The 24859-nt window shown below is 35.0% G+C and overlaps 1 protein-coding gene across 1 annotated transcript in view; it reads right to left on the reverse strand.

The window, feature by feature from the left end:
• Positions 1-555: 555 nt before the first annotated feature.
• The window catches only part of STAM (signal transducing adaptor molecule), a 30568-nt gene continuing 6264 nt past the window's right edge, over positions 556-24859 (reverse strand). Inside the window, exons 2-14 of the mRNA XM_030967829.1 lie at positions 20421-20505; positions 13805-13880; positions 13625-13720; positions 12917-13063; positions 12555-12645; positions 11366-11558; positions 10944-11038; positions 9634-9722; positions 7953-8040; positions 5484-5538; positions 5076-5229; positions 4385-4560; positions 556-3239 (exon numbers count right to left, since the gene is read on the reverse strand). Coding sequence (XP_030823689.1) covers positions 2990-3239; positions 4385-4560; positions 5076-5229; positions 5484-5538; positions 7953-8040; positions 9634-9722; positions 10944-11038; positions 11366-11558; positions 12555-12645; positions 12917-13063; positions 13625-13720; positions 13805-13880; positions 20421-20505 — 1595 coding nt within the window. The 3' untranslated portion in view covers positions 556-2989. The remainder of the gene's footprint in view (positions 3240-4384; positions 4561-5075; positions 5230-5483; positions 5539-7952; positions 8041-9633; positions 9723-10943; positions 11039-11365; positions 11559-12554; positions 12646-12916; positions 13064-13624; positions 13721-13804; positions 13881-20420; positions 20506-24859) is intronic.

Genomic DNA, 24859 nt, shown 5'->3' on the forward strand with positions numbered 1-24859 from the left:
ACAATGCATGAACAAGGAATCTGAGAATCAATCATAGCAGAGAAGCACCAGCAATGGCATCTCCAGGTTCATGATAGCAAACCAGCAGAGAGGAGGAGAATTGAAGTATCATTTCTAAGCTGTAAGAGAGAATATGAGAGGATGACTGCAGGAATTCATGCAGTGACAGCATCTAGCAAAGTAGGAGAAGGCATCACTTCAGAGTATCAAGCATACAGGGCACAATCAAGCAGAAAGATATTTTCTGATTAAAAAAACCAACATGAAGTAATGCAGCTCCAAATTTAATTTAATCCAAAAATTGCACTTGAAATGGAAAATGTAGGTTGCAAGAGAAACACTAATGACTCAGAACCTAAAATTCTAGTGACCTGCTCCACCAGTTCTAGACAATGAACTCTGATTCAAAGTTAACTAAAATTCCCAGCCTGCTGCAGGAGATACCTTAGAGCAGTGACTTTAATAAAAGTATGAAGGAAAATAGAAAATGTCTATCGTTTTTTCACAACTTTCATTATATTGAATTTAAAGGGGCACTGAATTTTAGCAAGTGGCTTTTTTTGTCATTATGAACATGAAAGGTGATTTTAATTTTCATAAAAATGGATGAATGACCAAAATAAGCAAGTTGGAGAGCAGAAAAACTGTGATGCACATAAGGGTTCAGTGTTCAAATGAGAAACCCAGGATCCAGCATTTCTGTAAATCAAGGAAAAACTTCAGAAGTTTTAAAAACAATGACAAATGACTAACAAAATGTATTTTTTCTGGGTCATTTCTGTATGGAAGTAACACATACCCTTATTAGGGACCATGTGACACAACATATGAAAACCTAAGAATACAATTGTTAATAACAAAAGGACTATCTTGATGCTTCAAGCTTTTCCTTGAATCAGGGACTAAGAACAATGGAATAAAAAAATTATTTTCACTTTTGTGTATAAATTATACATTTCTATACATTGACTATCTGATTTTGGAATAAGATACCTAATGCACACAGAGAACACTATCTAAATTATACTACAAATTCTTTCTAAAGACATCACTTCTTTAATCCATAAAAAGTCATCCATGACACAGTATGTCAGATTATTATTTTTTTCTTTAGTATTTCCTTTCAAATTTCACAGCCTTTTCTGATGACACCAAGTACTGAAATAATTAATGACGGTTTGCAAGGATGCTTAAAAATTTCAGAGAAAACAAATATGTGAAAATCCTAGCATTAGATCAAGCAGCTGGCTAGAACATCCCCAACTGGAATAGATCAACCATGGGAACGTTTTGTAACCACCCCAGTCAGAAGTTATACAAAGCAGTCATCTGAAAGTATCTGGCAAAACACTGATGTAAATTAAAATAGTGAAACAAAGGCATGTTAGGTAACTGTGAACAGATGCAGGAGTACATGGGATAACAGAGCTCATTTTATAGGATAATGTACAATTGCAACATTTAATTCCAGAAGCATCACACTAAAATATAGTACACATAACAAACAACTTCTGACATACACACAGGACTAAAACCAGATCTGATGTTGAAGCCGCCCAGTACTGCTCTAGTGGAAATTAGAGCTGCTGGAAAAGATGAAACCAGGATGCATTACAAGATGGAATACAAACACAAAGTAACAACAGTCTTGGTACAAGAAACTCTGCTCAAGCACACCTGAAATGCTGCCTTCCATTACCACATTTCTTTTGCAGCACCTCATCCACAGAAAGCCATGTGGCTAAGTTACTGAGGAACACAAGGGTTTGAAACAGGCTAATGCATGTTGCTGCAGAAGAGAATTTAAAGTAACCTAAAAGTGGATTTTGATGAGATGCCTCATGAACTATTCAAATTATAGGAGGCTAATAAACTCAAATAGTACAACTGGAAATTGAAACAGACATTTAAGGCAGAAGTGTTTGTGTTAGAACAGTAAACAGAACAAATTGTTAAGCAAGGCCACAAGAGATATAATGAAGCCCTGAAGGTTTGTTCAGCAAAGTGATTTACATGTCCATAATTCTCTATGTTCTAATTAAGAAGACTTGAATAAAATAGAGTAATTCACTTTGTGTGTTCCAGTTTAAAACTCCATTGTTTCTCTTTCAAATCAATTCCTCTGTCTTTCTTTGGTGTAATCTCTACCAACACACATAGAATACAGTTCTGGTTCTCATTTTAAAAAACAACTTGGAAAAATAAATTACATGCTTCTCATGATAAAATGCTGTTCTGTTTCATGGTCCCATGACATGTTTAGCAGCCTCTGAATAGTAGTTTTAAGTTAGTAATTATGTCCGAAGCAGAATCATAATTTGCTGTTATCCCCCCAAATTATTTACTAGTTAACAAGTTTACTTTGGTAGATAAGCTATCTAATAGTCATGATACACTTGTGTTCAATTCAAGAAGTAGTGAAACTTAGATAAGTTTATAAATTCATATATAGACCTTAGCTTGTAATTGTAACCATGATATGCAGAATTACTGTTTTTCCTGCACTGGAAAAAGACATTGCATCTGTCTTAAAACTAGACAAAACTATGAAATATGGTTGTCAGTTCATGATTAAAATAAAATAGTAAAGCAAATTATTTTTAAACATTGTGTTAAATATATTCACATGACCACCATAGTTATACGAAATGGGCACTACTGCAATCACACACTATATGTACATAACATATATGCCACAACAGTTTGCAATGGTTGAGTTTTCACAAACTAGCCAATTTAACCATACATAAATAATCTTGTACCAATTTTAGGCATTTTAAAAGGAATTAAATTTCCTAAATATATCAGTTCTTCCGCAAAATTAAAAAAAAATCCTAAAAAGTCAGTGCAAATTGAACTTGTTCACCAAGAGAGATTCTTATTAAGCTGAGGATAAACAAAGTTTAAGAGATTAAATGAAGGAACTCATAGAATCGCCAACCGCCTTTAGCAGAGGTTAAAGAAGATTAGGAATCACAAGTCCTGGATCCTATAGCAGAGCCTTCTGTGAGTAACTGTGCTGTGCTTGTTGAGGTGGTGGAGGCTGTGGTTGTTGTGGAGGTGCTTGCTGACTGCCTGCTGTCTGTGGCAGAGCTGTAGATGCTAAGTTATAGTTTGGCACCTGGGACATATTAGTTCCAGCATTCTGATAAGCAGCAACATCAACAGTACCAGGTGGTGGACTATACACTGAAGGCTGGTTAGAAAAGGTACTTCCAGCAACAGAACCAACCATTGCACTGAAAAAAACCAAACAACAACAAAAATGAGAGAAAACATATTTAAAGTAGAACTAACAAACAATTTATCAACATAACAGCAAAATTTTATTGCTTCTTCAGTTGTTCTATTTATACACACAAAAATCTTCTAACTCTGGACAGATTGCATATTTAAAACTGTAGCCAATGAGTATTCCCATTAAAACTCAAACACACTCCTCAGATTTAAACATACAGTAGACAGTCCCCATGGATTTAAAATTAGACTATGTATCTGTACTTCTGATTTATTTTAAGGTGCAACATGGAATACCATCTATCTCCCATTCTGTTCATGGAAAAAAAAAAAAAACAAAACGCAACAAACTGTTTTAAATAGCAAAACAAGTCGGATCAATATGCAGAAACTCACTTTATCATTGTATGCTTTGCTATCTCAAATAAATACCTCTGGGGACAAAGACTAACAAATACTTTAATAACTCAGATGGATGTGTCTCCCAATTTTTTAGAATAAAATTACTTTCCATAGAGAGTAAACAAAGGCAAAAAACTCAAACAAACAAAAACCAATTAACAAAAGCCCATAAACCTTTCCACAATATAGGTAACTTAACCAAAACTTAGCATCTTTGGCCATCCAGCCAATGTAAAAAGCCTCTTTCAGCTTCCTTATTTAGGCAAGCTGTATAAGCTTTAGTCAGTATTCATAGCCCATTCACTTTCCCAAAATGAGCAAAATTCTCCCCATTCTTCTGTAGTAAGATATTTGACAAATGAGCAGTAGAATTTACACTCAGAAATTATGCAGAGCCAGCCAGAGCAGTATATAATCTTCATCATTAAAACTATATAAAAAGTTACTACTAATTCTACTAAACCATGTCTGTATAATTTCCTCTGTTTTATATTAAAAAGCACAGAGCTATATAAATTACATATTTTGTATACGGAAAATTTAAAACTATATAAAATTAAAAAAAAAACAATAAAAAACTTAAGTTTGTCAGGAATTTTTACCAAATACATGACACCAATAAAAAGCACTCTGGAAATGATTGCACTAAAGTATCATTCAGTTGTGTTTATTATACTCCTGTAATTTAAAAAAGAGTCTCTGTTTAAATTGATTTAAAGTTGAATAGAAAAATATTTAAAATTACTTTGTGTAAGACGTCTGTGCAGGCTGACCAGGAATTACTGAGCTGGCAGATGGAGTAACTGTGCCTTGGCTGAGAGAAGGGAGCTGTTCTGGAGGAAGATTGTAACCTTGAATGGGGCCCATCTGTGCACTCCCTGCCACCAAATATGCATTACCTTGAGTTTGCCCTGGATAAACCTAGGAAGTTAAATAAAGCAGTATTAGAAATAAAATACAAGAAAATTTGCTATTTAATATCTGACTTTAGAACTTAAAGACTGCTCAAATATTTTAGTTTCCTTTTTTTTATATACCACTGAAGAGCATTTAGCATTTAAATTACTGAAGTTAAAAATGGTAATTCTTTCATAGCATCATTTTCATGTTGAATTATCTCTGAGTAGATAGGGAGAAATTGTACTCCTTTGGTTGCTTATTTTCTTTGACCCACTATGCAAAGCCCTGGCAGTTTTATTTTTTAATTTTATGCAACTAAAAGCCCAGGATGGGCTTTTTCCTTGATCAAAAGGAACTGAACAGAAAAACATTAAAAGCATTAGAACCCACAAAAGAAGAGCATCCAAAGCTTGTAGCTGAAAACAAACACTTTTATTTTTATTTTTTTACATACTGTGCCAAAAAACTAAGAGAAAACACTGCTCAGTCAGTGTGAACTTGATAAGGTCAATGGCTATTAAAGGCTACATCCATACCTGAGAGCCAGAAACACCAGATGACGGCATGTAATACTGCTGGTTTTGTAGTTTTGCATACATGGAATACATTGGGTCCTCATTCATCAATTTGTTATACAAAGAAAGAGCCTCCATTGCTTTAACATTGAGCTCTGAAAGTTCTGAATGTTTCCTAGAAAATATATATGACAGTTCATTTTACAATTTAGGTAACTTTATTATAGGAGAGACAACACAGAGTAATTTCATTAAGTGTGTTAAGTAACTTTTTTTTACTGTGAAGTGATGCTTGACAAGTGCCAGAAAGTCAAATGGTACAATATTTTCTTGCCATTATTCACAGAAATTAAGATGGTATTGAGTAACAACTCTGGTTTCTAAGAATGAATTTTAATTTCAGTCAAAGCACATGACATTTCCTTTTACCTGTCTATATCCTCCAATTTTTCATCTATGAGAGGTCCCATCTGGTGGCACATTGCTAGAATAGAAAGACATTAAAATATATCAGAATAATAAACATTTCCATACTGCAAAGTCAGAAAGCTATAAAAAAATTAAATAGAAATAGATGCTAGTCCAATTCTCTTTTAGTTCATTACTATAATCTGTATGTAAAAAAATTTTTAATAACAGAGGTAGTGTCATGAACAATTTAAGAATGAGACCCAGCTAAAGTTTTCAGTACTGGTACAATTTAAAAAACATATTTTAAAATAAAAGTAAAATGAAACAAAACACATTTAATATCCAGGAAGTATAAAAGTGAAACTATTTTGCATGAAAGGCTCATGTGAATTGAAATCTCTTCTTAAAGGAAGAAGATTTGGCACTGCAACCTAGGACGTGCTCATCCAATTTTGCTACAAGAAGACTATGAAAACAATGAAGGAGAAAATTGGTTGCAATGATTCAATCATCTGCACATCAAAGACATTAATAGCACATTAGTCTCACTAAAATTCTAACTGGGGGAAGGGGGTCTTTTAAACCAGTGACATGTGCAAAAAACAACATAAAATCTTACCAGAATCAGAATGAAAAAGCATTAAAATAAACAAAAATACACCCCATGCCTCCTTTCAGCACAAGAACATGGGGCTCATCTACCTGCCAAGGAAACCATGGCTAATTAGCAAAAAGGCAGAGTTTGTCAAATGTCAAATAAGCAGACACAAAAGCTGAAAGGGAAATTTAGAATATTAGAAATGCAGAAGGTCCTGAAAACATCTGAGCCATGACAAGTGAAAGGACATCATTATTGAGTTCCTTGGAGGCAACTCCAGGTGCAAGAGGAGTTGTATGAGAGGTACCCATCTGCTTCTTTGAACCTGGGATCAATAATACATTGGCAGAAATGCTGGGCAAAGATGTAAAAGCTGTCAAAGTTCTGCCTGCTTTTATGTATAGCACGAAGTGTGGCAAAAGGCATGACAAGGATTGTTTAGATTCTGTTAACATGATGACTGCTCTGCTGCCAAACACAAACTCTGGGCTCCTGAACACATACATTTGGATGAGCTCTCCAACTCAGACTTTTATGACTGGACATGTGGATGGCAGAAGAAAATGAAGTGGTTTTTCCCTCAAACGTTGATCAGCATCTACCACCACAGTAGGAACCAAGGACTCAAAACATATCTATAGTAAAATTTCCAGAACCTATGTCCAAAACAGTAGTTCACCAAAGCCTAAATAAGTGTAGAGCAAGTAATTTTGAATTAGCATTGTAGAACTATATGTAGTCATATGTTTGGCAAGTGCTGTTGCAGGTAGCTGGGGAATAATCATCTGACCACACTACTGCCTTCAGATTCCAGGAGCAGTCCCACTGTTTAATATAAAATTCAGCATTGTTTTAATGATGTCACAATGCATTTTGAAACAATTCCTAAAGTAAGCCATATCTGTAGGCTGGTTGACAAGCATACCTTTAATTTCTCTGCCTCTGTCCTGGATCAGATACAGAAAATCTGCTTCTTAGACAACAGCCTCTATAGCTATATTTGAGACTTGAAAGAATAAAACCAGTCATGTTTCTTTTTACCTCTCTTTAGTGGAACAAGAATATGTGCAGACGTGTTGCTGATGTGATTTTCTAAAACAGGATTAATTTACAGAGATGATGAACCAGATGGATGTGGAAAGATGGGAGATATCTAAAAGTTTAGAAACCTATGCATTTTTTAATTCTTAACTTCTAGATAGATGTAGAAACTGTCATTTTCTTAACAAATCTGGCATCATCTGGATTGTCAGTTTAAGCCTATGTTGTGTCTCATAATCAGGATGCTTCTTTTCTTCCTTTTCCAAATTCCACTTTAAAAATTTTGGTGCATCTATCAGCCTAGGTAAAATGATCTATAATGTCTCTATGAAGAGATAGTCTGAACAATGACTCAAAGAGTAGGATAATTTGTAGCACTCCATGAGTTATTTGTTAATATGCAACTCCTCCAGAAATACACATGCAACTGAAAAGCATGTGGGACACCCACAGGTATATTCTAAATCTCTCTAGTGTTTCTGCTTCCTCTCATGGAATCTTCCTGACACTCCTTTTGCCACTCATGCTGTACTACCTTGTGAAGGAAAAAAATTATGAATGAATATGACCAAATTAAGTATTTATGTGTCTTGAAAAGGGAAAATAATTTAGGAAACAGTTTTATTTAGAGAAAAGTAGATTTGTTTTAAGTTAACATTTTTGACTTTGGTCTCGTAGATGTGGGGAACAAGAAGTGAGAAGATAATTATGGCTCAGGCACTTTTCTCAGGCATGCTTCTCACATGTACACGAAGCTGAAGAAGTTTCAGCTTAGTTTCAATCTGCGTTGATACAGAAAATTACCAGTGAGAGAAACAACAATGAAAAAACTAATTCTTTTTTGTTACCCTCAAGATGAAGCAGTTCTGGGAGGTCTGGCTGGTCATCAGATGGATCAGCACTTTGTAACATCTGCAAGAGTTGGTCCATTTTATCCTGGAACACAAATTGTATTATTAGGGCAAATGTGGCAGCAAGGGAATTAGCATTTTCAGGATAGTAAATTAAAGCAGCTGTTCACAACAGCCATTTTGATCTCTTGGCACTTGAGAATCAACTAGATTAACTTAAAAAAATGCAAATTATACATGCTACTTTAGAGGAATGAAGATGCTTGAACAAGAAAATGCAAAATGAGAAAAAATAGCTTTAACAAGGAATGTGCTCAATACTCCTTTATTCCTAGAAGTCCTTCTAACCATGTACTATTTTCTGAGCAGTTCCTATTTTCCCAGCCTAGATATTACATATGCAATACCACCACCTAGTGGGACTAGTGGAAATGTTTTGACAGAATACATTGAGAAAGTACTTCAAATTCACTGAAAAGCAATTTTAAGTGCATGAGGCCTATTCAGTACATGAGCCATGCCATTATTAATGTAATGAAGTGCTGTTTTAAGATGATGTTTGGAGGCATCTCAGGATTTACTTCAGAACAAGTAGAGCTTAAGTAAGGAGTTTAAGTGCAATCCTTTTGTAATAAAATCATCAAAGGTTAGAAAACAAACAGGCATAAAGTCTTTGAAAAATATGTCTTGGACTGAACTATATTGGTTAAAGTACCAAAAACATTACATGTAAATTATTTTTAATCATTTATTAGCTGAGCACAATCAAATAATTAGCCTTTTTCACATTGAGTTATATAGGTCGCATGAAAGAAAATCATGCTTTGTCCTCCTTAAACCATGGAAAGGCTGGGACAAGTCAAATTAACTACTTCCTTAAAAATTATACTATGGCCAATTTAAAAACAAAAGAAGACACTAAAACAAAAATCAACAATGGACTCACAGAAAACAAAAGCTGGAAGGCTGAAAGCTCAAGGCAGGCCTCAGATAATCTATTTCAGCAGGTTAGAAACTAGTATCTCCTGGGAAGAAGAGTTTTTTTGAGGTGGGATTTAAATAGGACTTCAGGAAGGCAGTAACTGATTTCTCATTTCAAAAAAAAACATGACAGAACCCAGGTTGAGGTTAAAAAAAAAAAGGGGGGGGGGGGGGAAATTTCCTGGACTGAATGCTCCTGGAAACCCTACAGGATCACTGTGGTGAGATTGTAAATATCTTACTAAATATTACTTACATAGGAACAGTATTTCAGACTTTTCAGGGACAGAAAGATCTTTCAGTTTGAGGGTAGACAGTGGTGGTTACACTGGAAATAAATCTAAGTGAGCAGCCAAGATGAGTATCTCTATGGTATCCTGAAGTACTTTTAGCAAAATTTGAACGTAGATGTACCACTCAGCACTAAGATTCTAGCTTGGAGGTAAACAGATGTACAACCCTCAAGTAGGGCCCTAAATGGAATGCAGTTCCAAATTCAGTTTCAGAAATTCCCAAGAACTTCAAGACTCTTAAACAAAAAAGAATACTGAAGATTTTATTTATTACTCTAAAGGAAACTCTCTTTCCACACTCTTTTTATCATATTTTTCAAGTACATGATGAAAGGGTTAAACATCATATATTTAAATGTCCCAGCAGTGCATTTTATACCAATCAGGATTTTTGCCATGCTTACTTCATCAATATAAACTGGTTCTGGCTCAGGTTCTATTGTCTCTACTTGAACTTCATCACTGAACTGCACTGTTTTCTTCTCAGCTTTCACTGCAAGATAAACAGCCAGATTTAATTTTACAAAAGAAAAAATAAACAGTGACATAAATATTATACAACTAGTATAGGTTACAGGTTCCTTGCATTTGAAAACTCTACTGTGAAAATTTTTAAAATTAGTATTTTATTGACATTTGAAAGCCTCAGCCCTAAATAATTTTCTTATCTGTAAATCACATTATAAAAAAATAGACCAGTTCACACAATCTCAGCAGAAATATGTTTTAGCAAGTAAATGGCTTTATCATAGTCTCCGTACACATAATATATATATTGAAAGGTCATCAGGCTAAAAGACTGAGAAAGAGTGATTGGAAACAATAGGGCTACCAACTCAAGTTTAAGATAAAACTGATAAAATCATCTATGACAGACTGAGCCTTCTTTTCTCCAAAGCAAAGTCCACAACTGAAAGGTCTTAAGTTTTTCTATTCCATCTTCACCAAATCCTATATGCAAAGCATCTCATTCCTCTGTAGTGGAGATTAGCACAAAAAAGCTCTATATTTAGCAAAAAAGCCAAATATGACTCTTATCAGATAGTCATAGCATAGCACAAATGACTGGTACAGCATGTAATTCTGCTGACCTGCTCATACTTCTAGCAGCCTCAAATTGAGATAACAGATGATTAACCTTTCAAACCCATGAGATTTACATAAATCAGCTCTAGAATATTGAAGTCCTATCCCAGATTTAATATTTTTATTAAATAGTTAAAGTAGATTGGATGGATATAAATAAGCTGCATGCAGAAAATCCCTCTGTTCACTAGGCACATGTACCTATGCACATGTACATACCTACAGTAGGTAGGCTTCTTGAACTATTTGAACACTGGTAGTCTGTCTCCAAGTCCTATCTGCCATGGGGCCTTCAGTTTCATCTCAATTAGATATGCACCATTGCAACTGGACAAAAAGGCAGTTTGGAAAAAAAGCTGCTGTTGTCCGTGTCTGTCTAGGTGTCAATGGAATGATTTCATGAGTCTCAAAGAAACTGCTGACAAAGGCAGCAGCAGACAGCAGCATTTTTCAGCAGAAGACAGTTTGGGCAACCTTGGTCTGTTTTTTGTGATAGCATAGCAAGGGCTCCTCAGTTTTACTTCAATTATCACATAAATTTGCAACTGAACTCCATCATAAGGGGAAGGAAATCACCCATGAGCCATGGCAGAGCTAAACATATATACATAAATGCAATGTCACTTACTCATTTCAGGCTCAGCAGAAAGATCAGCTGTTACAAAATTAGATGGAAACAATCCTATACCCTGATGAGTTTCACCTTTCCACCAATTTGGATCACTAAAGATTAAAAAAAAAAAAAGTAAAGTCCCCATACATCAGAAATCCCATACTCACATGGAACTTTCCTAGGAATTGCACAATAAAGGCCTTTATATCACTAGCACATACATATAACTTGCATATATGCAGAAATCTTTACACAGGAATTTTTATGCAAATATATTTATTTGTAAAAAATTGAGAAGATAACAAAATAAAGTATTAATACAAAATTACGCTTCCATTCATTGCATATCAAGGTATGCTTCTACATAGAAGATATAATTATTTCTAATTAATTTTTACAGTTTAACATAATTCTAGTAGGCTTTCTATATAACTTACCTGTCATCAAGTATAGTTATAAGTTCTCCAGCTTTAAAAGTTAGTTCATTATCTTCAGCAGCCTCGAAATCGTAGATTGCACGAACCTTTCGGCCCTCGTGTTTGTGGTTGGTTAAAAGGCTTGAGGTGCTTGGATACAAACTGGAAAGTGCTGTCTGCTGTTGCCTTTGTTCTTTTAGTGACAGCTCAATAGCTACAAAAGAAGAGTTACTCAGATGAAAATTCCCTATAAAAATGGGTTGATGGATATGAAAATTTAATTCTGTGAAAACTTTTAGTATAATTCTATTCCTATTGCATTTTAATGACTTTGTGTCTTTCTCTTAGAATTAATGGTAAATAACAAAGAGAACAGAATTCTGCCTGTGGATTTACTGTGGCTTCCAACATGGACAGGATGAATAAACAGCATATAAGAACAAATAGAATAACTCCCCAAAGTCATCCAATTTTTATTATTATATTATTGTTACAACCTTGAACTGATGTAAAATATTTACATTCTTATTTTACATCTTACACCATGTTGAACTTTTCCAGACTGCTTGAAACATTAAAAAGATAATGTGTTCCAGTGCACACTGGTTCTCTGCTAGACAGAAGTCCTTAGCCTGGATTCACAGAATCAGATTCACACAGATTGGCTGAGGCTGGAAAGCACCTCTGGAAGTCATCTGGTCCAATCCCCTGTTCACGCAGGATCACCATAGCTGACTGCCAATGACAACTTTTTAATATCTCCAAGAATAAAGACACCATGACATCCCTGGGAAACCTGTGCTAGTGCTTGTCCACCTTCACAGTAAAGTCCCTCCTTAATTCATAATTGACAAAATTATTTTTGCTTAAACAAGCAAAAATTCGCCCCTTCTTTTATTTTCCTCCTTATCATTCCTTGAATAATTTCATATTTCTGGGTCATTTTCAAGTAAGCTTGACTGAGCAGAGAAGTTTCACTCATATTAAACTCAGCTCAACTTTGCAGAAAAAAATGGATCATATTTAAGAAGAGGCAGCATGGACACAAACATTATGAAACTCATGTAGATATGCTTTTGAGACACAGATCTCTTTAAAAGTAGACTTTGGTGGGTTGACTATTGAAGAAACCATTAGTAACACATACAGATTGGCTATTGTTCATTTAAATAAATCAATATGCATCATGTCAGCAAATAAATGCACTCACCTTTAGCTAAATCCTCCTCTTCCTTTTTGGTGGCTACTGTACCAGGATCTTTGGCAACTAGAGCTGGACTTGCTTTTGCTTGTTCAGCAGCCTAGCCAAAAGTAAAAGATGTAAAAATGAATCCAACAAAAAAGTGAGAGTGCATTAATTTCACCCTTTTGCTTTGTATTCACCTGCTATATAAAAATGTAAAATAATCTAGAGCATTCCACTACTCAAAGAAAAGTGTTATTAAGACAAGATAGCTTTCATTTTGTTTGCCAAACATTCTAGAATTCAAGACTACAAACTGTAAAACACAGAGCTGAGGATAAAAAGAATTTGTGACACACTTTGAGAACAACTACAAAAATCCAATATACCTGTGAACCAATAGCTGGGAAAGTAACTCCTTGCTCCTTAAGATTTTTTATCATAGCAGATATCAAACTAAGCTGTGGGTCATTCTTGAATTCATCAGTCCATTCCACCATAAGGGCTTTCAGCTTTTCACAAACTTTTGGATGACCCTGCATGGACAGTAGAAACTAGTCAAATAATGTAAGAATCTGATCTTAATTTCAAGTAATTGCCTGTTATTGTCAATATAAAACATATAGATACCTTACTTTGTAGTCAAGTTTAGCACTCAGTCATTATTAGAAAGGGAGAATAATACATCAGCATTGTGTTTGTGCCAGTACAGTACATGCTAGGCCCAAAATAAAGTAAAATAAGATTACATAGAACTCCCTGTTCCATCTCCATTTCATCATATTTGTATTTAATGTTTTACTGATGTTATTTAAAGTGAAAATATAGTAGCTTATTTATGAATTAACACACCACACCTCCCCCAAACAGAATATCTATGTTAACTAGTATGAAGTGGCATTCAGGAAGTTAACATATATACACAAATGCAATGCATTTATGCATAAAAGCCACAGTCTTTACAGTAATCTTCTCTCCTTCCCCTCCTCCGTCTTTCCAGTCCTCTAAAAGTAGATTCCATTCTACTTTCAGATTATCCCAATTCTCTATCCAATTTCACTTACAGGTGAAACATAAAAGTCAATGCAATACATTACCTTATTCAACACATTGCTTACTTCACTGGCAAAATCTCTTGAACAGACTTCTAAATGAAATATTTTGCCACAGTTTGATACACATGCTCCTAGAAGCTAATGAAAGAAAGATTAAAAATTAGACTTTTTTTGCAATATAACTTTTCAGGAAGAAAATGAACTACATGAAAAAGAACCTACTGTTAATGCTTGCATAGCGACGTGTGGATCTTTATGGTTCACTCTCTTCATAATAGAGCGGAGGCAGTCCTTAGGCCTGAAAAACACAATCCAGCTTTAAAAATATGGAATGGAACAAACATTTCCTACTGCACACGTGACAATGCTGACAACATTAACAGATAGCAAGATCTCCTGAGCATCGTAAATTATTTAGTAGTTTATAATTTAAAACAATAACATTTAAAAAAATAAATTAAACACCATAAACAGTTATAGCCATTTCTATCTGTAGTATTTGTATCTCTCTTAATTATCAAAACCTCTCAGTAATTTCTATTACTTCTTGTACTTAAGAGTGAATTACTGTAAATAGTCCAGAAATGCATCAAACCCCTTACAATTAGAGAACTGGAATTCTCTGTAGTCCATGCACCTACTCCTCTATATTTCACATATATATGTAAGAACATTTCCTTACATACTGATTTACCAACACCCTTTTATTTTGAATTACCACCATATACCTCAGAGTACCTTTTAATTTACAGAATAACATTAATAAAGAAGACATGTAATAAACCAATAATTTCTAAAAAAACCTGTTACACAATCTACATCAAAGTTTCAAAACAATTAAATACAGAATTCAAGTCTTACCTATGTTGTGGTAGATAGAAATAACATGAAAAGCAACTTCAACAAAGAATTTGAAAGGGGACTTCAGAAAGTTTAGCACATTAAAATCTATGTGACTTTCTGATACTTTGTTCCATCTATAAAGTAGTGGAAAGCTGAGCCAGGCTGAGGTAGGAATTTTCAAGGGCATACAATCATTATCTGTTGAATAGCCCTGGAAAGATAACCCTGGAAGAGGGTAAGTAGAGAAGGAGGAAAAGAGAAGGTAAATCTAAACTAAGAGATTTTACACATTCATGGAGTTTACACATTTATAGCATGGTTGTCTTTGGAAGCAAAAGTATTTTTCTTTTGAACTGATATCCAAAAACTAACATGAAACTCAGGTATAAGTTACACCACTGCTTGGCTATACTATATTTGGCAGTGTCTACATTTTACAGAAATGTCCACCTCATATTTAGTGGCACTAATTATAGAAAGTGCTGTCACACAGCACAAGTACATATCATTCAGTGTATGTCTTCATATACCAATTATTACAGATGAAGGCTTTAAGGCAAGTACTACCTTTTATCTGTTAATTATCCAAGACTTCTCATATGTTCACTTAAGTTGAGAAAGAATACAAGCTAAAATTGTTAGAAATAACTGCTTTCTTTAACCATTCGTTTATGAGTAGGAATAACAATGTGGTATGATTGCAAGCTCAAAAAAGTGCTTGCCCATTGTGAAGCCAGTATTTATTAAGGCAGGGTGCAGGATCAAGAGTTTAGCAGTTCAGAAACAGGATCATTAGCCTATGATGTTTTTTACAAAGGAATCCAAAGTCTTATTAAAAGTAATAAGAGAGCCTCAAAGCCAAATGATCATCTACATGTCTCAAGTACAATCTACTTGTACATATATTTAAAAGCAATTATCAATACTTGAATGTTAAATGTTTTTAAATACTCAAATGTTTAAAATAAGAAAACTTGATTACATGTAGATAAAGAAGATAATCCAGGTGTGCCAATCTTTAGTTACACAGAGTAAGAAAACCTATTCTAGACAGGCCTGTAATTCTTATTTTTACTTCTAATTAATTCATCATACAATTTAGTGTGTAAATTATGAGAAGCACTATACAGAAACCAGAGGGAAGCATTTACTCTATGAGTGTAGAACTCTGTCTACTTAGTAGGCATCCCTCCAAATTGTACTATACAAATATTTGTCCACAGCTCCACTCCAATGATCATCATTTCAGAGGCACCACAATGAGTAGTTATAACAAATAAGTAGGGTGAAAATTTGGCAAGATACATAGAAGTTGTGTATCATATGTGGCATCATATGGTATCATAAACCAATTCATATAGAAAATACAATGAATTTCAGGTTTAGTTTTAGAAAGTAGAAAAAATTCTGATTATATTTTATTTAACAAAGACACAATTAGCAGCATTTGCAATCTAAAATGCTACTCTGCACAAAACATTTCAGATATGTTCAGGAATTTATTGTTCATTTACAGTCTAAGGTAACTCTGTGGGACTCAGCTTTCCTCCTTGCTCCTTCAGAAACAGGCTGATCATTAAGCTTCCTGGTCAGCCTGTGAGACATACACTGCAATTACAATGCAAAATACTACTGAGATTGTGTAATGTGAGGGGGAAAAAATGGAAGATACATTGGAAAACTATCAAGTAAGCAAGTTTGCTGTTCTCTCTTGCATGAACAGGCACAAAAACAACCAAAGAAGAAACAGCTAACCAGAACACTGACTTGCTGAGGCAGTGATTAATCCTTAAGGAATCAAGACAAAGTTAGGCAAGCAGCAATATGGACAAACCACTTCTCAATGACAATTTGCCAATACCCATCCCCAACACAGAGCGTTGCAATGTACATTTCTATTTTCTCAACCCTTGGTGCAGCCTCTCAGCCACTGACTCAATTTTTTTTCAGCCATCTTTTTTTTTTACTAAGTAAATTTTCTGGAAAAAAAACTGAAGTTGTGAAAGTTTCAGTGTAGACTGATATGTCTCATGAAATAAACAGTACAAGTGTCTCAAAGCCAAATGCAAACCCAATTGGAGTTAGGAACTGGCTAGCAAATCACTGAAATGACTGAAGAAGGGGGGACATCTTTGCTAAAATATACCATACCTGTCCATTAGTTGTTCCTTTTATTCTGTTTAATGAACCATTCCAAATTTTATAGTGTTATTTTATTCTGAGATGATAAACTATAGATTCAGTTTTGTAAGCATTTTCATCATAGAAAAGCAACACTATGCAAAAATCAATATCTTTTCTGTAGTCAGATTTAAAATGCCAGTCAAATATACAATCATAGAACATCCTAAGTAGGAAGGGACCCCCAAAGATCATTGAAGCCCAGCTCCTGGCCCTGCAAAGTACAGCCTCAAGAATCACTCCATGCGATTAAAATTTTAAAAATTTTTAAAATAAACAAGTTTTCAAGAATGCTGTACAAAACCAGGAGACAGAAAGGATTGCCTCTAACAGTAAAACCTTTGTTTTAATCATGTTTCTATGCTGAAAAGGCAATTTGCTCTAAAGGCAATTTGTTGAGCTAATATTGGCAAAAAACAGGATGCAAACAATGTGATGTGCAACTGCTGAGCTGTATGAGCTTCTAATGGAAATTCAAAGATTAAAAAAAGTGTTGTCTCATCATTAGACAAATTTTAGATCATCTAAGAACCTGATATGTGAAGCATGCAGAAAATGTTAATTCTGTACTACATAGAGTACTATTTCATATAAGCTATTGTAAACAAGTCGTATTGTTTAAAATATTGACATATTTTCTGTCTTTCCTGTGTTTTCTATAAAAATTCTAATAGCAACTCTGATTTTAAATTCACAAAAAAAAACCCAGAGAAAGTAGTCAAAGAGAGGGATTCAGTGGAATTCTAACTTGCTAAAAATCTGTTTTACTTGTTTGGATTAAAGGAAGCAAGATAACATTTTCAGCAATTTGTAATTCTTGGTATGGAGAGTATTACAACATAAAAAATAACAGTAGCAATTATGTTATGGAACTGAAACTAATTTATGTTATGAGAAAATGCAACATCTTTGTAGCATAACAGGTTTCCAACAATTAATCTGGATACCAACAAGTTTGCAGACAATGTGCTATGCCAGAAGTGCTACTTGATGAATAAATGTTTTTCTAGGCTGCTGTGGCTTCAGGTATAAGGCAACTCACATCTAGAATGCTGCAGGATGCAATGGGGCTTGTAGAATAGTACAAAGAAAATCCACAAATGAGAGATTTATGTAATCTAAACTTCTGCCAAGAACAGAAACAAGCAGCTTGTACTGGAGCAGAATTGGTTAAAAAATTAAAGCTGATCCCAGTTAAGAAGACTTGCATCCTTGTCAGAGGACCTTAAACTGCAGGAGAATTTCAAACAGCTAAGCATATCTCATTTAAACTTCTTAATGGGAAACATTATCTTGCTTTACCTTGCTACTGCACTATATAATCCATTACAAACAAAGAAAACCCACTCTCAGCAAGTTTTAACAGAATCTGAATTTAAGCAACAAGTCAGCTGGCAGCCTATTACACGCAGGAAAAATATTACAAAGGTTAAAGTCCCACTTTTCTAAAACAATTTTATTAAGAAAAATATTAAAATACAAATACGCAAAAGAAAAAGACCAAAACCAACACAAACAAACCTCAGAAATCCTAACAGGAATTTATCTGCATATTACCAGGAAATCTCTAGCTTTATCTGTACTGCCGTCTCTTGCAGCTACACACATTCGAGCACTGTTCAGGCTATGTTGCTGTGAGACTAAACTTCATCTGTGGAAAGGCTTTCAGTGATTAAATAGAATACTGAAACATTCAGTAATATAGTTACTGTTACAAGCTTGGCATCAATGTGCTCAAGGAATAGAAATGCAGTTTTACATATAAAGACTAATCTGAAACATTATTAACAACTTGCCAGCTGTTATCTTAACTACAGTTATACACAACAGCACAGAAGTCTCAATATGCTGCGCTATTTTTATGTACTCCTCCAGAGAGCATCTCTAATCCCAAGGAATAAGATTATTTGCAAACCTGTCCTTAGGAACAAAGTCCCAGGTGGGACTTGGCTGTCTGGCATCTCATACTGTTTCTAGCAGTTCTACAAGGCATCCAAGTCATTCTCAGAGAAGCCTTCCACAGCATCAGTGGCAAAACCTTCTTCTTGAGTTTGTTTCATTCCTAAATTTTTACAAGAAGTGCTTCAAAAAGGTGTATTTAAAACATTTCCCAGTCCTAATACTACACTGACTGAAAGCACTATAAATACTCTGAAATTATGTCTTTAAACTGTATTTTTTAGTTGCTAGTTCAAATTATACTTTATCTTTTCTTGTCCAAAAAGTAAGTTCATGCATAAATTCCATGAAAGAGCTCAGTAAATAATCAAACATGGAAACATTAGCAGCCCATATTAAGATGTGTTTAATTTAGTATCACAACTCCAAAATGTACGTTTTCCAAAGCCCTGCTGACAGAGAATAGCTTCTGAAAACAAGGAGAAGAACCACAAAGCTTGCTGTTTTCTGTGACAAAGACACTGGTGGTCTGATGATGAGAACAATGAAAGGCAGCAGATGCTTTATACCTTGGTTTTAGCGAATTTTTGACATACAGCTGAAGCCCTTGTAGTGTCCTTATCACATAGCTAGTGAAATATGGGCTGGATAAAGGTGGGTGGAAAACCGGTCTCCTAGGCTCAAAGAGTTGTCACCTGTAGTGCAAATTCCAGCTAGCAGACAGTATCCTTCAGGGATTTCTTCTGGGAGCAACAGTGCTCTCAGTAACTTACTGACCAGAGCAAGTTGAAGTGGAACATATCAGTACACTGAGGCCATGGATAATGTTCAGAGGGACCTGGACAGGCTGGAGAAATGGGCACACTGGAAGTTCAATAAGAACAAGGATAAGCTATTGCATTTTAAATGAAGCCAGGAGCTGACCACATGAAAAGCAGGAAATTATCTGCAGGTCCTATTGGGTGAGAGGTGTCAGCAGTGCAGCCTGCAGCTAAGACAACCAACCACATCCCAGCTCGAACTATGGGTCAGCACAACCAACAAGGTCAGGAAAGTGACCCTTTCCCTCCATTCTGCACTTGTAAGATTGCATCTGGAGCATTTTGTCCACTTTGGTGCTCCCCACTGCAAGAAGGCTATTTACACACTGCCCTAAGTCCAATAGATAGCTGCCAGGATGGTCAGGGAGGGTCACATCCAGGGAAAAGATAGGAGAGGTGCTTCAGCTTTGAGAAGAGCAGCCAAAAAGTGGGGCTTACTGCTTTCAACAAGCAATTAATCAGAGTATACACAGAAGATGCAGCCAGATCCTCTCTTAGAGCTGCACAGTCACAGGACAAGATGCAATAGACAAGTCGGAAGAGTAAAAATTGCAAACAGATTGCAGAATTATTTTTTTTATTTCCTTACTTAGTAAGGAGAACTAGTTAAATACTGAAACATGTTGCCCACAGAAGTTGCAGAACCTTTGACCTTGGAGGCATTCAAGACTCGACACGGTCCTGAGCAACCTGATCTAATTAGACCAGTTTGAAGCTGGAGGGGTTGGACTAGATGACCTCTGGAGGTCACTTCCAACTTAGATTATGATTCTGTAAGAAAAATGCCTCATGAAGTTTCCTGGGTTTACAGGGATACTGCTAAAACATATCAATTTATTTTATCTGCTACACTGGCGAAAAGCTGCTGTACACAAATCCTAATTTTAACGCATCAGCCAGTATCTCCAAAGGACTGCAAAATATTTCAGCAGAAGCCCCACACGTTTTCTTTTTACTTGCAACCAATTTAAGTTAAATTCAGCTGTTGTAGAAGTTTGTAAAAGATAACGAAAAATTCACTCCTCTCGCCTGGGTATGAGACTGAAGTAACAGAATTAAAAACGTTTGGGGAGGAAATTCCTGAAGTTACTTACCCTGTGCGTGACTGTCCAACTTTATCACAGATGTCTAAGATGAGGCCCCAGTCCTCTGCAGTGTTCATCTCACTGGTTGCTTTCTCTGATAAATAAAAGTATAAGGAAATCAAAATACAAATTTTAAAAAAAATCTAAATTGTTAACAAAGACATTGGTATATTATGTCTTTGTATATTTCTAAATGTATGAAAAATCCCTATATTTAATAAAACTTATATATTAACAATGTTATATCTAATTCTTTTTAATTTTCTAATGTTCACTTGTGACCATTAATTTTAATAATAAGTAAATATATTTTGGTGTTGTTTTACCACATCATAAAGGTGTACACAAAACATTAACAAGCAGTATGGCTATCAACAGATTTTTTTCCCATTTGAACTATAAAGTTTAATAGGATATGAATACTCAAAGCATTGGTTCAGTGTTTGCAGAGTCACATACAGCTGAATTTATCACCTTCTTAGACACTAAAGTGCTGTGTCTTGCATTTCCTTTCATATATTACATCTCAACAAGAAAGATTAAAAAAGTCATCATAATCACTAAACTTCTATATTCCCATTCTTACTTCTGCTTTGGATAATATATCCCACTGTTTCTTTTCAGCTATAAAGACTGCTAAACCAAAGTTAATTTCAAAGAAGCCACTGTGACTCTTTCTTCCAAATTTTTTGAATAGGACAAGAGTCCCTGGTAAAAACTAAAGAAATAGAGGACGTTGAGAAGAAATAGATTCAATGTCAGAAGAAAAAATAGGCTCCCTCTCTATTTGTCCCCCACAAAAGCTTAGTTACAGTAAGGTTAACAATAAATAAAAGCATTAAAGGAAACTGACCCTTACACTGCAGCTCAATTGAAGATTATCTAAACACTGATACATCAGCTCAGGACTGGAGAGCATAAAGGAATGCCCCCACATTTTTAATTACTAACCAAAAAGTAGGATAATGGGCATAGAATAATACAGAAACTTTGTTTCCCATCCCTGCTCTTCATCTAATGTTTACAGCTTCATCTACAAAACACAAAATATGCGTCAGCAGTAAATACCATCCTTCAGGGAATGTCTTGGACTACTTAGTTTTATGAAAGGAACCAAAGATTTCCTATAAAAACTTCTCTGCCAGGAAAGATTCATTATCTAGATTAGCACTGGCAAAATTGCAAAGACAAAGACAAAGTAAACATCTAATCTCCAAAAATTACAAGGATTACTCATATCTAAATGGATGGCTTTTCTTATGAATAAGTTTCTACGTCCTATAAATTGATGTAGGTTACAGTTAATTCTTTTCTTAAGTCAAACAAAAATGCAGAAAAGCAAAACTCTATGGTTATATGCTCCCAAAGTATTTATGAGGAAAAATTCAACACTGACATATATACAACTGAAATGATAACACATCAGCTCTACAGCCTGATGCAAGTAAAGAGCAAAACAGTATAGGGAAATCCTAAATGGGAGTTAGTTACTATTCTGTATGTTCTCTCAGATAAAGTAGAGGGACATTACCTCTTCTCTCTAAACCCTATCAGAAAACTTGTTTGATTAGAAAAAGCATTCATAATCAACAGAAATATCAAAAATTATGGGTAGACATCATGCTAACATCTAGCACTAAGATATACCAGCTGATCAACCAACCACTTCATTTTCCTTTCAGTCTGCTCTTGTTCCAATTCATCTTATGACTAACAGTCATAGAAATTTGTGATTTTCAGGTAAGACACTTGAACTCAATGCCTTGCATGAGCCATCACAGACCAAGTCAGTCTTCTGAAATTGCAGTCTATGCACACAGCAGCTGTTCTGCTCCAAGACAGCCTCAACTCCGCAGCACCAGAACTGCTTTTTTAAAACACAGAGCCTGAGTTTCCTACACTGCGTTCCTCAGACTGAAAGCAGCTGATAAGCACAGTCCAGAGACACACAAAACAGACCACATGGAGGCAGTTTACTTCCAGGACTCCACTGCTTCAGTTCATTGCCTGCTCTACTGGAGCTGGACCAGCTCCAGTCAAAGAGTGACTGCACACTTCTCTCCAAAGCCTTCAGCTCCTGCCAGGCTCTGAGCTCGCACAAGGAGCTCACAAACCCACACTGGTCACTCTTGCCTAATGCTGCACTTCAGCTGGCACATCCTTTAGCAGAGAGATGAGCAATCCAATGGAACTAAAACCTTGGTCTTTTCCATTGTTCTACATAACAGACAGTTGTCTGTATTTTTGACAACAATTGATCCTTCTTTTCTCACTATGTCAGCAAAGAGAAATGACATAGCAATCAGTTATGTCTTCTACAAACCAAGGAGTAAACTAATGCATGTTTAATGTTTTAATATAACAGCAAACTATATGCTTTACGCTAATTTAAATACTTCGGCTGAAACTCTAAATAAGATAGTGACTGATGAAATCCCTGATCCACATTAACCACACCAATTATAGCCTTTATTTTAATTCTCAATGAGAACATTTTGCAAATCTATGCATGAGTACAATCACAAGTTTTCTGCTATGATCACGTTCTTTCTTGGCAGTCGAAGTTAGTCCTATATAAAAAGTGCCATTTGCTTGTAATGCCTTCCCCTAGGATGTTTCCTCCACCAACAAACACTAGATAGTTTCTTAGTAAATTTCAGCCTGAAACCAAGTTTCAGTGTATACTGTCAGTCTTCTGTAGTAACAATCATCTAATAAATCAATCAGATAATAAAATTAATGGTAAGACAAGAGAAAAAAAAATGCCTCTGGAGTCCTACCTAAATTCTGTCTCAAACAAGGGAAGTTAAAAGTTAAGAACATACTGAGAATGTTAGCAGCACACTGTCTGAGCTGACTGTCCACAAAAAAGGCCTCTTACTAATGCTATGCCAAACACAAAGGAAAAAGGACTGCATCACAGCTCTCTTCCATGAGGCTGCACCACTCAATTCAAGGCATTGTTTTCAGAGCACAAGCAAAGCCTACAATAGTAATTTTAAGCAGTGCAAGACTGTACAATCATATGTTGCATCCGGTTAATTTGTAGTAATTAATAGTTATTATTAATCCTAATTACTATTAATAGTAGTTAGTAAAATAATAGTTTTAATTTTTCTTAACTGTTTTTTTCCTTGTTTTTTTTTTTTCATTATTTGTCTTTACTGCTTACCTTTATTTTATCAGGAGTTATTTAATATTCTTTTCTTACCAGTAATTCCATAAAGACACACATACATATTTGTAAGAGCCGCAGTTTAAGAGGAAAACAATAATTTGATCTATGGATGCTTTGGTCAAAACCAACAATGATCAGGCACAATATAAGAATATATTTCTAAATTATTTCAACAATTTATTTAGTTCCTAAAACAAACACAAAAGAGACAAAGAACTTATATCATTTTTGGCCACTTTGTAAGGCACAGACCTTGGAATCACTAGGCCTCTCTCCTTACACTTCTGCATTCAGTGCACTAAGCATACTGGGCCAGATCAGTTCCATCTTGCCCAACATTCAGTCTCTAAAATATATATTATACCTACACCAGACACCTAGGAAAACATAAAAGAGAGCAAGGTAAGCATTAATTGTATTTTCCTACCAACACACCTTCCAGTGACCAACAATTTGCAGCTTCGTAACTCCTGAGTCAGAATTGGTGCTCCAACCACACAAACATTGTCATAAATCACACACAGAACAAATAAAACATTCTGAAGGAAAATGCACCTCATTTGATGGAAATCTCAGCTGTGTTTGTATCCCTAGCTTCTCAATAATTTGTAGAATATAATGTCCTTTAAATAAAGCACCTACATGCTGAAATCATTCGTCCAAACACATATTTTATCTTTTTTTCATGGCACTGAATAGCACCTGGCTTCTAAAGAAAACATCATTCCTCATTACAAATGCCACAGACTCTCACTGAAATACTGTGCCTAAAATCCAGAAGACAGAGTTACACCTATTGAATGAGAAGCCAGGCCAAAAAGATCTAAATATATGAGTTTAATTACTTATGCATTAGTTGAAAGTACACAGGCTATTGCACAGGCTCTTTTGGGATAGCTAAATCACCATACCTCTCCTTGTGTCCTAAGATTCATTAAGTGTGTTGAGGCCCCATTTCCCTCTAATTTACACAAACCTGAATGCTTGGAGCATTGATAAAATTCTGTTTGCTCCTCTGGTTTTATGCATTATTTATAAATTATAGGCAAAGCAAAAAATATTTGCATTCTGATTCTATTTGAAGTCCTCTATTACATTCAAAACACAATCACAGTTGATTATTTTAGGACAGAAGAAAAAAAAGCCAAAACCTTTTTCTCAGAAATAAAAATAAAAATTACCTAAAATACATGCCTGTCCTAAAAGAAATTTATCATCAGATTTACAAAGTACTATTAGACAGAAGGAAGGTAGTGCATGTTGAAAAAAA

Source organism: Camarhynchus parvulus, chromosome 2, assembly GCF_901933205.1.
Source record: "Camarhynchus parvulus chromosome 2, STF_HiC, whole genome shotgun sequence".
NCBI classification, from domain to species: Eukaryota; Metazoa; Chordata; class Aves; order Passeriformes; family Thraupidae; genus Camarhynchus; species Camarhynchus parvulus.